The sequence below is a fragment of the Calliphora vicina genome, chromosome 1 (genome assembly GCF_958450345.1).
Source record: "Calliphora vicina chromosome 1, idCalVici1.1, whole genome shotgun sequence".
Classification (NCBI taxonomy): Eukaryota; Metazoa; Arthropoda; class Insecta; order Diptera; family Calliphoridae; genus Calliphora; species Calliphora vicina.
The window spans coordinates 153,182,087-153,193,889 of record NC_088780.1 but is presented as its reverse complement, the minus strand read 5'-3'; the positions used below and the strand labels follow the sequence as shown (position 1 = coordinate 153,193,889).

General features: G+C 30.2%; 1 protein-coding gene across 1 annotated transcript in view; it reads left to right on the top strand.

The window, feature by feature from the left end:
* Nucleotides 1-1,433: 1,433 nt before the first annotated feature.
* Nha2 (Na[+]/H[+] hydrogen antiporter 2) overlaps nucleotides 1,434-11,803 on the top strand; it is a 140,591-nt gene continuing 130,221 nt past the window's right edge. The window contains exons 1-2 of the mRNA XM_065516188.1: nucleotides 1,434-1,953; nucleotides 4,631-5,086. Coding sequence (XP_065372260.1) covers nucleotides 1,944-1,953; nucleotides 4,631-5,086 — 466 coding nt within the window. The 5' untranslated portion in view covers nucleotides 1,434-1,943. The remainder of the gene's footprint in view (nucleotides 1,954-4,630; nucleotides 5,087-11,803) is intronic.

Below are 11,803 nucleotides of genomic sequence, written 5' to 3'. Positions count from 1 at the left end.
TCGGGAGTTAATCTGATCAGAATATTTCTGATGTAAATTTAATGATGGACTTTGTTTTCGAATGTTTTTTAACGTTATCAGTACTTGAATTTTTAACTTTAACGTTATTTTTTGTTTTTCTTTAACAATAAAATATTAAAAAACCGACATCTTTACTTTTTAAAAAAAAAATTAAATTATTCGAATAATTCGATTAATTTTAAACGTGTGATCGAATTATTCGAACAAGTTAAAATCTCTTATTCGACTTATTCGTTTTATTCGAACAAGAGAAAAATCGAATAATTCGAATACCCTAGTATCTACACAAGGATAGCTTTAAAATAGATAATGCGTAAAATATTCTAATAGGGATTACCCTAGGGTCTTTCGAATTTAACCTAGTTTTTATCGAAATTTTTAATTTAGACTAAATGTTCTAGTTTTTGTTATTATAATGTATTCTAAATCATTCATATTATTCTATTACCATTTGGAAAAAATACAAGCTAACTTAATTCAGTTTCAACGATTCTCCAAAATAACTGATTTTTCTTACTTCACATACCCATAGCCTTCAACGATGGATTCAGTTGAAGGATATGGATATATGCACACAGGTTTTTCTTCACGAATTTCAATCAAATTATTTTCAAATCATTTAAAAATATGAAAATACCTTATATTTAGCTAAATAAATATTTATTATTTTTTCATATTTTTTTTAGTCCTACAACAAAACATCAAGTATTTAAAAAAATATATGTACACATATTGCAATTGCGCTTATAGCTGTTCTGGGATTTGCATGGTACATTCATAAATACTATAGACTTATTAAAAAAAAAAATTCAGCATTGTAGGCACTCAGTGAATACCAAATGATGATGATGATGTGAAATAAAAATTTGTTGAAAAAGCGGATAGAAAAAAATAATAATAATAATAAAAGGAAATTAATTTAAAAATCTGCCAACGACAGGTTATTTTAAAATATAAAATAAACAGAATCCTGGAAAAATATAAATTCATTAATAAAATATTGAAAGAAAATTAAATGAAATACAAAAACTTTATATTAAAATAAACTATAAATAAGTTAAATACCTACCCATACATATTTTATAATCTAGACTAGACAATTGCCTCCCTAAAGTATGCTTTCATTTTTATTTTGACCAAATATAATTTCTAGTTGTTTACAATATAGATTGAGTTGTAAAATAAAGTAAAAATCAAAATTGAGTGTTTTTTTTGTTTTATTTCTCTGCAAATTGAGTGGCATTTTTAATCATCCATCCAGCAGACTGCTCAAGAGTAAAACAAAACAATTAAATAGCAACAAAAAGCTAAAGTACAAATAAATAAGAAAACAAAACAAAAAGAAAGAAAGAATAAAATCGTTTATTTTCTTTTATATAAATTAAAAACTTGTAGCAAAAGAATTTGCGTAAAGAGTACAAATAGTTTTGTTTTCTGTCCCTGAGCAATTAGTTTTAATTAAAATGCGAGTGTGTTTATTAAAATAAAAGAAGAAAAAAGCATTAGCAGCTACAAAATGCGCGCAATGTAATTAGAATTAATGAAAAAAATTTAAGGTTTTTTTTATGTCAAACAAGAGGTGGAACAAAATAGAAATTACCAAGTAAAACGTGATATTTTAGTGAAAAATTCCAGAAAATTTTGTTGCTGCCGTTTTGTTAACATTATTTAATACTAGAAGTGTTTTTGATAGTGTTTATAGAAAATCAGCTGTTTTTAACTTAAAAAAATCATAAAGTGATTCAACAAACTCTTTTTTAAAGAGAATGAAATACCTAGATTTTGTTGTTAGTTTTCGTCGTCATTAAATAAAATAGTGCTTTTTTTATTTGAGTGTTAAAATTAATTTTAGTTCTCTAGTGTGTAAATTTTGAGCGTAATTTTCTATTTACGCTAAAGGAAAACAAGAATTGTCTAATACAATGAGTAATCGTAAGTATCAATTGTATTCCTATATTGAGTTTTTAAAAACCTATTTATAATTATTGATACATTTAAGCGGTTTTGTAATACATATTTAGTTACGATTATAACATCACCTATATGTTGCCGTCTTTGTTTTGATTGATTTTTTTTTTTTGCTAGGAACCTTTATGTTTGAAATCCTACTTGTTATTAAATCCTACAACAATAAATCAAAACTTACCTGTTTTCAATCAGTTTTCCTTAATAGGTACTCCCTCAATAACATACCACTTTTTACAATAAAAACTAACAGTTACCATTTAACTCAATGAAATCACATCATATCGTATTTGTATAATATTTGTTATTTCTTTAAAGTTTAAACCATTAAATTTATAATAACTACTTATTTTATAGGTATTCAAATAAAATTGCACTCTACACTTTTTAAATAACACTTAAACATTGTTTTAAATCATTATTTTTATAAACACGACATTTTTTATTTAACTTCTTAAAGAAGTTTCACAAAACATACGAATTTGACAATAAATCTCGAAATACTAAATGAATATGTACAAATTTACGAAGGAATTAATAAAGCAGTAAGTAATGAGAGAAGAATGAAGATGTTTAATAACCACTCTTTCATAACGGTATTTACTATTCTCCTTCATTTGCATCAATGTTGTTTGTTATTGTTTATATTTTTTTGTTTATTAATTCACATGTTTGTGCATGTAAGTCATGGCAAATTTATATACCAGGCGATGTCGGTGGCAAATTCAGGCTAATATGGGCGAATTCATTAATTTTTTATATACAATGGATATTCGTATTGATGCCAGTAAGTGGTTAGTGATGTGAATTTTACATTCGTTTTTATTTATTTAGAATTATGTACATATTGTTACGTTTTAACCTTTTCAAAACGTTTGTTTATTTCCTTTAAATAAACTGGATACTTTTGATTGCAAATAAAAGCCGTTTAGTAGTTTAAAAATTGTAACAACTCTTTATTTATTTAAAATGTACAACAACCACAGAATTAAATAGCCACTCAATGTTTTTTATACAGGTTTATAAATTCTCAGAATTACAGACACAATTTATAATGTACACGAATTTACTTGAAAAACACAACACACTTTAAGTCACTCAGATGATGTTTATTCGAAAAGCGTCTCTGATAAACTCACTAACGATTGCAACCTCTGCCACTATTTATAATACTGCCATCTGCACTCTAGATTGTTCATTAACTGTCAAAGTTCGAATATTCTAGATAATACGCCATCTGTGGTGTACTTTCTACAATGTTCCTTAACTGAATATTCGAATTCAAGCAGCGTTGCTAACTTACGATCAATGGGCAACTGAAAGCTTTTATTTAATAATGCCCACAGATATGTTACAGTTTGCTATTACAGCACTGTTATTTGAAAGCATTATGCTACTTTTAAATCAGCCCTTAAAATCGTTATATTTGAATTCAAGTACAATTTCGTAACAATAAAAATAAATAATTCTCATAACAAATAATGAAATTTGGAATCGAAAATCCATAAATGTCAAGATGTGTGCACCCAGTGTAACAGGAACATCAACTTACTGATTTTGAAATACCAATTTAGAAAAAAAGGTACCTATTTCAATTAAATAACAAAAAAAATATTGAAAGAAAATAATGGTGGAAAAAAAATTTGTTGACAAAAAAAAATTAACTAAACTAAGGCTAAGGTAAAAAGAGTTGTTTTAACCGTAGAGCGTCCTCTACGGAAGCCATACTACCGGTCGTTAAGTAAACTGTTAGACACTTAATAGTTGACCAGATGGTAGTTTACCATACTTTCCATAACTTTGGAAAGTGCAGAACAAATTTCTATTGGCGGTCATTTTCAGTGTTATTAGCCTCTCCCTTTTAAGGAATTTGGCGTGACATCTCCAACTTTCCAACATACAGGAAATACGCCGGAACGGTAAGAAATGCTGAAAAGATTAGCTAATAGGCGAGCTAATGTTGAAGAGCACTGCTTCAAGACCAGCGCTGGTATGCCATCTGGCCCAGGAGACTTATTTACGTTAAGATCCGATAAAACCCTTTTTACAGCACGAACTCGAAAGAATATATTTGGCATAGTCACTAATATTCTTTCGAGTTCGGACAGTGGTTGATCACTTTCCGGCAACTGAGAATTACTTGCGAATAATTCAGTTAAAAGGTTAGCTTTATCGACCGGGTCAGTAAATGTTTGTTCATCCTTGAAAAGAGTCGGAATTAAGGAACTAGTATTATCCTTTACTATTTTAACGAATGACCAAAAGCTTTTACTACCCCGGGGAGCAGTAAGAACTTTAGTACCAAGGCGTTGCTCGTATAGAGCTTGTCTTAGTACTTTGGCACTTGCCCTTTTGCGTAACGAATTAGTTTATCTTTTATATTTTATGCCCATATTGAGATAGTTTCTCACCATAATTACTTACAATTTTCTAAAATTCCTACCAATGATGACTATCAACAACATTTTAATTACATGTATTAGTTAAACAGCTCTTGTCAACTCTTAACTGGAAGAATACATAACAAGAAAACACTTTTAAAAACATCTTACTTTAATGTCGCCAGTTTCAGTCAATTAGCCAAGTCAGTTCTACATCCATCTCTCATATGAAATGTGTTGTTTTTGTCTGTTTTCATTTTCAGCCTTTGAAACACCACCGACAACAGCCGCAACAGCATCAGTCTTAGATGCTGCAAATGAAAAAGAGTTAAATTCGCAAAAGGCCTACAACTCCCAAAGACCAACAACAGAGTGGGAAATACACGACGACAAGTATGATGACGACTACTCCAAAGCTCAACAAGCAAATCAAATTACACTCCAACAAATTAAGAATGAACAGCAACGAGGAATAACAAAAGCAACAGGAGTAAATAAGAAAATCCACCAAGATGATGGTGATGACGATGATGAAGTAAGAGAAGATGCTTTGGAATCAAATGAAAATGAACACCTGCTTGGCGGTCAAGAGCAACAGCAGGTAACACAAAAGAGTGCAACAGAAACAGCAGCACGTTTTAATTTCAAACAAACATCAACAGCAACTTCAGATGGGGGCAGTAGTGGTAAATACAACAGATATCGTGAAAATGAAGAAGGTAAGTGGAAGATGCTGGTTAGCAGACCAATAAAGTGTGTGGCTTTTTGGTTAAAGAAAGCAACAATCAACTGTTAAATATTTTCTGTAAATACAAGGACTTTAAGAATTTTTAAGCCACCAAAACAGAAGAGGTTAAATGCGAGTTCAAATAGCTATTGTAGATGTGTGTTGCACTTACATATAAAATCAGCGGGGAGTTTTTTGGTTGTTAAACAGCCATAAACTTTATTATTTATTTCTAGTTGCAAAATTTGAGTTTTTGACTTGAAGTACTTTTACGTGGTCTACAATTTGGCAACTTACACACAGCCACCCGCTCACATATAATACATATGCACACTCAGTCTGCAAGTGCATGTGGCACGAGTTTATATGAAATTAAAAATAAAGAAAATCTATTTGATCTGCACAAACACACATACACACACACTTACACTTAAATAAACACTTACACAATTACCAACAGTTACTGTCAGAAAGACAGACAGACATACTGCTTGACTTAAAGTCTTATGTGCTTATGTTGCATGCAACACTTGTTCAATTCTGGTAAATTTATTTTTATAGCCTCTTGAAAAGAGTTAAATTAAATAATAAAAAAAAAATAAATTGAAAAACCAGAAGAAAATATGTTTGTGTGTCTGAGAAACAATTTAAAATGTAAATTTAAGAAAAGTTGCGCTTTAATTTATGCAACAATACCATCCAATAACAATAGCAACAACTTCAAGAGCAGCAGCCAGCAAGTAGTGTAGTGTAGCAGCCAAAAACAACATTGTCCAAAACAATAAAATAAAGTTCTTCGAAAAAATGTTCGTCTTTTGTACGCATTTTTTCCAACAACAAATAGCGATAAAGTTGGTGTTCTTTTTGTTGTTGTTGTTGCCCTGCTTTATACTTTTAACGCTACTAACACGATGTTAAATGTTGCACAAGTCGAAATACAGTGGGCCTAGTTATATTTCAGTACTGTTCTTTCTATAGATTATTATTGCAGATGGGACTATTTCCTAAATTTTTATAATACATGTATGGTCGGTTCACAAGGTCTTCTATAATGTGAAATAGTCATAATGTTGGAATATTTCGCAATGGTTTCAAAATGTTGTTATTGTATTTCAAGCACAAAATGTCCTATGTTTATTGTGTTATAGTAACCAATCAGCTGAGACCTACCTCGAACGCCTAAGAGTCGGTAAAGCCGAGCCGCCGAGTCGTGAAATATTAGAACAATGACAATATGACACGATAGGAGACCTTGTGAATTGAATGTATTTCCAGATAATCTTAATTGCTATCATGTGAAAATTGGTCTGAAAACTGAAAGTATGTTCTTTGTTACTAATTTAGGATAAACCGAGCTCATTGGATTTTGTTAATATTTTTATGTCGCGTTCTTGTATTATCATTTATTATCCGTACACCGAGATCGTTCTAATCATGTGACGGAAAATTTAATTTAAATAAAAATGTAGTGACTTGAATAAAAAAAAGTTACTGATTATAACAATCGCACTAAACATTATATTTTTATAGTTTGTCACGTTCGCTATCGCAAGTGTATATTTAAAAAAAAAAATGCTTTTATTATTTTAACATGCGTATATGTATATAGCTATAGGGTGATTATGGAAGATCCAATTCTCGATTACTTTTTCCAGCATTGCTCTTCATTAACTCCACGACCTAAGCGGCCAGTTGACAGTTTCGGTATGCGAAATTAGCTTGTCAACGAAATGATTTCTCAATAAATTCGTTGCTATAGGGTGATTATGGAAGATCCAATTCTCGATTACTTTTTCCAGCATTGCTCTTCATTAACTCCAAAGAAAAAATTCAGGCGTGATATCACACGACCTAAGCGGTCAGTTAACAGGAAGTGCGCAAAAAACATTTCTCGCAGAACGCGTGATTTTATTAATACAGCTGAATAATTTGGAAACTAAGGGCCTCATTTCATAAAACGTAACGACCAACGTTAAACAAATTATGTATGGAAAATATTCAAGTTTAATACCTTATTTCCAGTATTCTTCTTCTAAAAAAATAAAATAAATAAAACGACAGTATGACACCAGTCACGAAAACATAAATTAATAAATCAGTCCGTATTTGTGCCAAAATAAAAAAGCAAGAAACAAAGCGTTATTTGGGACAAATTATAAGGGAACCACTAAGGTAAAGGATCTTTCAATATTTGACAGTTAATAGCGGCTACATCTATCGAATTGGCTGTAATTTATTCAATTTGTGTTCCAAATGATAAAATTGTTTTATCAAAATGTGTGTTCTAGTGCATCCAAGAGCGTCTAGTGCATCCCGATAAAGTCACTGTTTGGTGTGGACGCTAGCGGCGTCTACTGTGCATATTTCTTTAAAAAAGTCGTCACCCAGTCCATTACACAGTTTGTACAATCAAAAACGTTATATTTTTCGTCACGTTCTAGATCCCATGTTTACTGCTTTCATATTTAAAGCAATAAAGCATCAAAACCAATCTTTTCCACTAATTGCTATCAAAAAATGGAAGCAAGAACAACATTTTTAAGCTTTATTGCCGATCTAGAACATCGCGTTCTAGATCGGATATGGAATTTAGTCTCAGAGAAAATGGTAATCAACAATCCGAAAATGGCAATTTTTTGTTAAGTTTTGAATGCTATTTAAGATTAAAACTTCTTAGACAGTTCAATATTTTCAGGAAATTTAGACATTTTTAACATAAGTAGTTGGGTCAAAAAGTCCGTGCCTTTTTGAATGAAACACAGGTTTTTGGATAAAAAATTATTTTATTTTTGCTTTCTCCAATTTTGTATCCCTTCTAAAAAATATGATTTGTCGAGGTTATGGCTAAATCTGGAGAATAGGATGGAAGATGGAGCATTTCTTAGCCTAATTCAAGGATTTTTGCCACCGATTATTTTTGCATCCGATTGTGAACAAACGCGACAGCCATCTTGCGGAAAGCTTCCTCATACCCAAGTGATTATACAAAATTGAAACCACTGAACCGTGTGAGATACATATGAGATTCCACAATCTCTCGTACTTTCAATGTCAGATCGGCCAACAACATCAATGGCTGTCAAATACAAACTAAATAACAGAGCTTGTTCAAATTTTTTTTCAGTTAAGAGCCGGAAAATTCATAATGTCGCGGACTTATTGACCCAGCCTAGTATATAAATGAGGTTCTTATAAATTTTACTTATGACATTGTTATGCAGTTTTTTGTCTAGTCGGGAAGAGTCGAGAATAGTGAACTATGAATGTAATCCTAAGAATAAATTGTTTAGCTCGCAATGAGCAAAATACCAATCTATATATATAACAAGTAAGAGTGCTATATTCGGCTGTGCTGAATCTTATATACCCTTCACCAAATTATACTTCAAAATTTTAAATATTTTTATGTAAACAAAATTTAATTTTTTTTCCAGTTGTTTTTTCATTTTTTGGAAAAAATTTTTTTTCGATTGTTATTTAATTTTTTTTTTTAAATTTTAAATTTTAAATTTTTTTTTTTAAATAAAAAATTCCGGGTAAAACTCGGAATTTTTTTTGAGTTCAGTAAACTGTAATAAAAAAGTTCCTAAAGTATGCTGTACAAATTTAGATATTTTATTTGCAAATAAATAAGAAGAGGCAGGTAGGTGTATGTGGGTTGGAGAAACTTGAAGAACTAACATTAGTAAATGCTACTGGGCGATGCCGTGGCGATCAACTAGTTATTTAATAAAAATGCAACTTAGTTATGTACAAATGGTTAAAATTTTAATGAAATGGATGATTATATTTGAATAAAATTTTGAATTTTATTGACTACTGTCCTACAGTAATTGCTATAGAATCTTTTACTCTCTTTGACTTTAAAAATGTGCATATATGCAGGTTTTGTGTTTTCTGGTTTTTTGGAGCCAGCGTTATGGTTGTACATATATACTTCGGACTGCTCCAAAAAAAATAAGTAAAAATTTTGAACATAATTTACCCTAAAATTTTTGATAGCAATGGAATAATATTTACAATTGACTCTGGTGGGTAATAAAGCACAGTACAAAATAAAAGTTTAAAGTGACTTCAACCTAAATTACTTGAAGACACAAAAATGGCAAATGACCTTATGCGAGATTACCTGGAATGTGTGAAGTAACCACTTGACTACTTTTTGCACCATAAAGAGCGCATATGTGAAAAATAATCCAAAAATATATACATTGGATTCAGCCAAGTTTTCAGACATTTGTGAAATTGACTGTCTGTAAGGGATAGATTGACTATTTGTAGACCAGCTGGGATGTTGCAGTCATATAATAACTATGTACTTGTAAAACTGCTGGGTTTCTTTGAACCAGCCTAATGTATGTGTTAAGTTAAATTGCATTGTTAAAGTTGCAAAAGTATTTGCGCCCAAAAATATGCAACACAACAATACCAATCTATGCGGTAACTGTTCAGCCCTCCTACAACTTACTAGTCCTGCAGCGTGAGGGCAAATTCTGGTTGCTACGAGAAAAACACAAATATTAAGTTCAATTTTATTTTTATTTTTCTTGCAACAGTCTACATGCTACATTGCACTTCCGTTTATTTGTTGTTTCTTTTATTTTTCTTTTTTTTTTGGAAATTTCTTGCAAGAAATTGTAGAATTCTTTTTATTTTTTTTTGGGGGGGGGGGGTGAATGTCTGCTAAAGGAGTTGTATGCATTTAAATAAAATTTCAAACTGTCTGTTATAATGTTAACAAGTTTCTCTTGTTACTGCTGCTGTTGTTGACGACATTACTTTCTATAATGATGTTTCTATATATATTTTTTTATGTTTAAAATTGGGGTTTATTTATAAGAATATATTGTATTGTATGTTACATGCCAGCCAGGATTTAGAGCGAAGAAGAAAGAATTGTTTTTGGAAATCTTTTATTAAAGCAAAAGTTCAAATTCAAAATTTAATGCCATCATCAGTTACAAACAAATTTGAATTTAAATCAATTATAGTTATTGTTTTGATTACTTATTTGTAATTTTGTTTAGAATGTTCATATGTACTTGCATTTTTGTATAACATATATCGCCTGCATATGTATACTTTTTATATAAATTTTTCTATAGTTTCTACAATAAAATGTACATATGTATGTATTTGAGTTCATAGTATGTATGGATTCATTTCCCAATTGTTGGTGAACGCCAAGCATCATATTAGGAGCAGAACCAACCGAAATAAAACCAAAATATTCTATTTGTAGAATATGGAGTTTAAGCGGAAATTTTAAATAAAAAGAAAATTTTGCAAAAAAAAACAAGAACAATGCAACTACTAAGAGTCTGCTGTGAAAATCAGGCGCCAACGAAAATATTGCAAACATATTTCGACACGTCACATATAAATACAATTCTGTATATATAACGAGGGTCGCTAAACGAAAAATAAATTGAAAAATCCCTGCACTACCACTGTTTTAAGGTTATTTTCGTCCGTACTTAAGTTTTATTTAAAAATAGAAAAAACCATGGAGCTGATTTTGAGCAACACCCAACTAACCCTCGTTAAAGCAAATAGAGAAAATCCTGAATACACCATTTTTTATACACAAAATTGTGCACATATACGACTTTTTATATAGAGAATGAATTGAGGAAAATAATACGGCGAATTTTTCAACACCACTAACAGCAGCAACAACATTTAAAATACATAATAAAATCCCAGTGCAACATCATTATTAATGCTTCAATAGAAGCAGACACATTTCAGTTTTTTCTTTGGAAAAAACGCAAATTTTAGAAAAAAAATTAAAAATTCCGAAAAATACTTACAAAAGGAATGTAAGAAATGTAGCACATATACATACATTGATATACTTTTTATTTCACAAATATACATAATAGGGCGGTACTTAATTTCCACTTTTTGATTTTTTTTGGTAATTTTAGCAAAGAAGGGAGCTATATTCGGCTGTGCCGAGTCTTATATACCATTCTCCAAATTTTACTTTAAAATAAACACAATTTTTTTTAAATTTTTTCAAAATTGTTTTTGAATTTTTTTTTAATTTTTTTAAATTATTTATTTTTTAAATTTATTGGTGAAAAAAAATTACGACAAAAAAATTCGGTTTAAAAAATATTTTTACCGATTTTGTCCCAAAGTATTTTTAAATATCTATCATTAGATATCCATATTGTCTATATTACTGACTTTGCAATCCAGATATAGATAAGAAATAGTCCAAAAATCGAGGCTGTCAATGTTAATGACCTCATAAATTATATTAAACTAATTGACCGCCCCGGTTTTGCCTGGTAGCATTTACTAATGTTAGTTCTTCAAGTTTCTCCAACCCGCATACTCCAGCCAGTTCTTATCTATTTGCAAATAAAATATCTAAATTTGTACGGCATACTTTAGAGAGCTTTTTTATTACAATTGAATGGACTTACAAACCATCTCCTGAAAATTTTGAATAGAATAAAAAACAAGTAAGAAAGTATAGTCGGTCAAGTTCGACCATATAATACCCTACACTAAGTAAAAGAGCAAAAACATTTTTCTTTTAAAATTTCAATAATTTATATTTTTGAGTGATTTTCTGAAGTGGGCCTTATATGGGGCCTATGACCAATTATGAACCGATCACCATGAAATTAGGTCGTGTGATTTGTGTCTATATGAAAGTTTACTATGTTGAATTTTGTGAGTATACCAACATTTT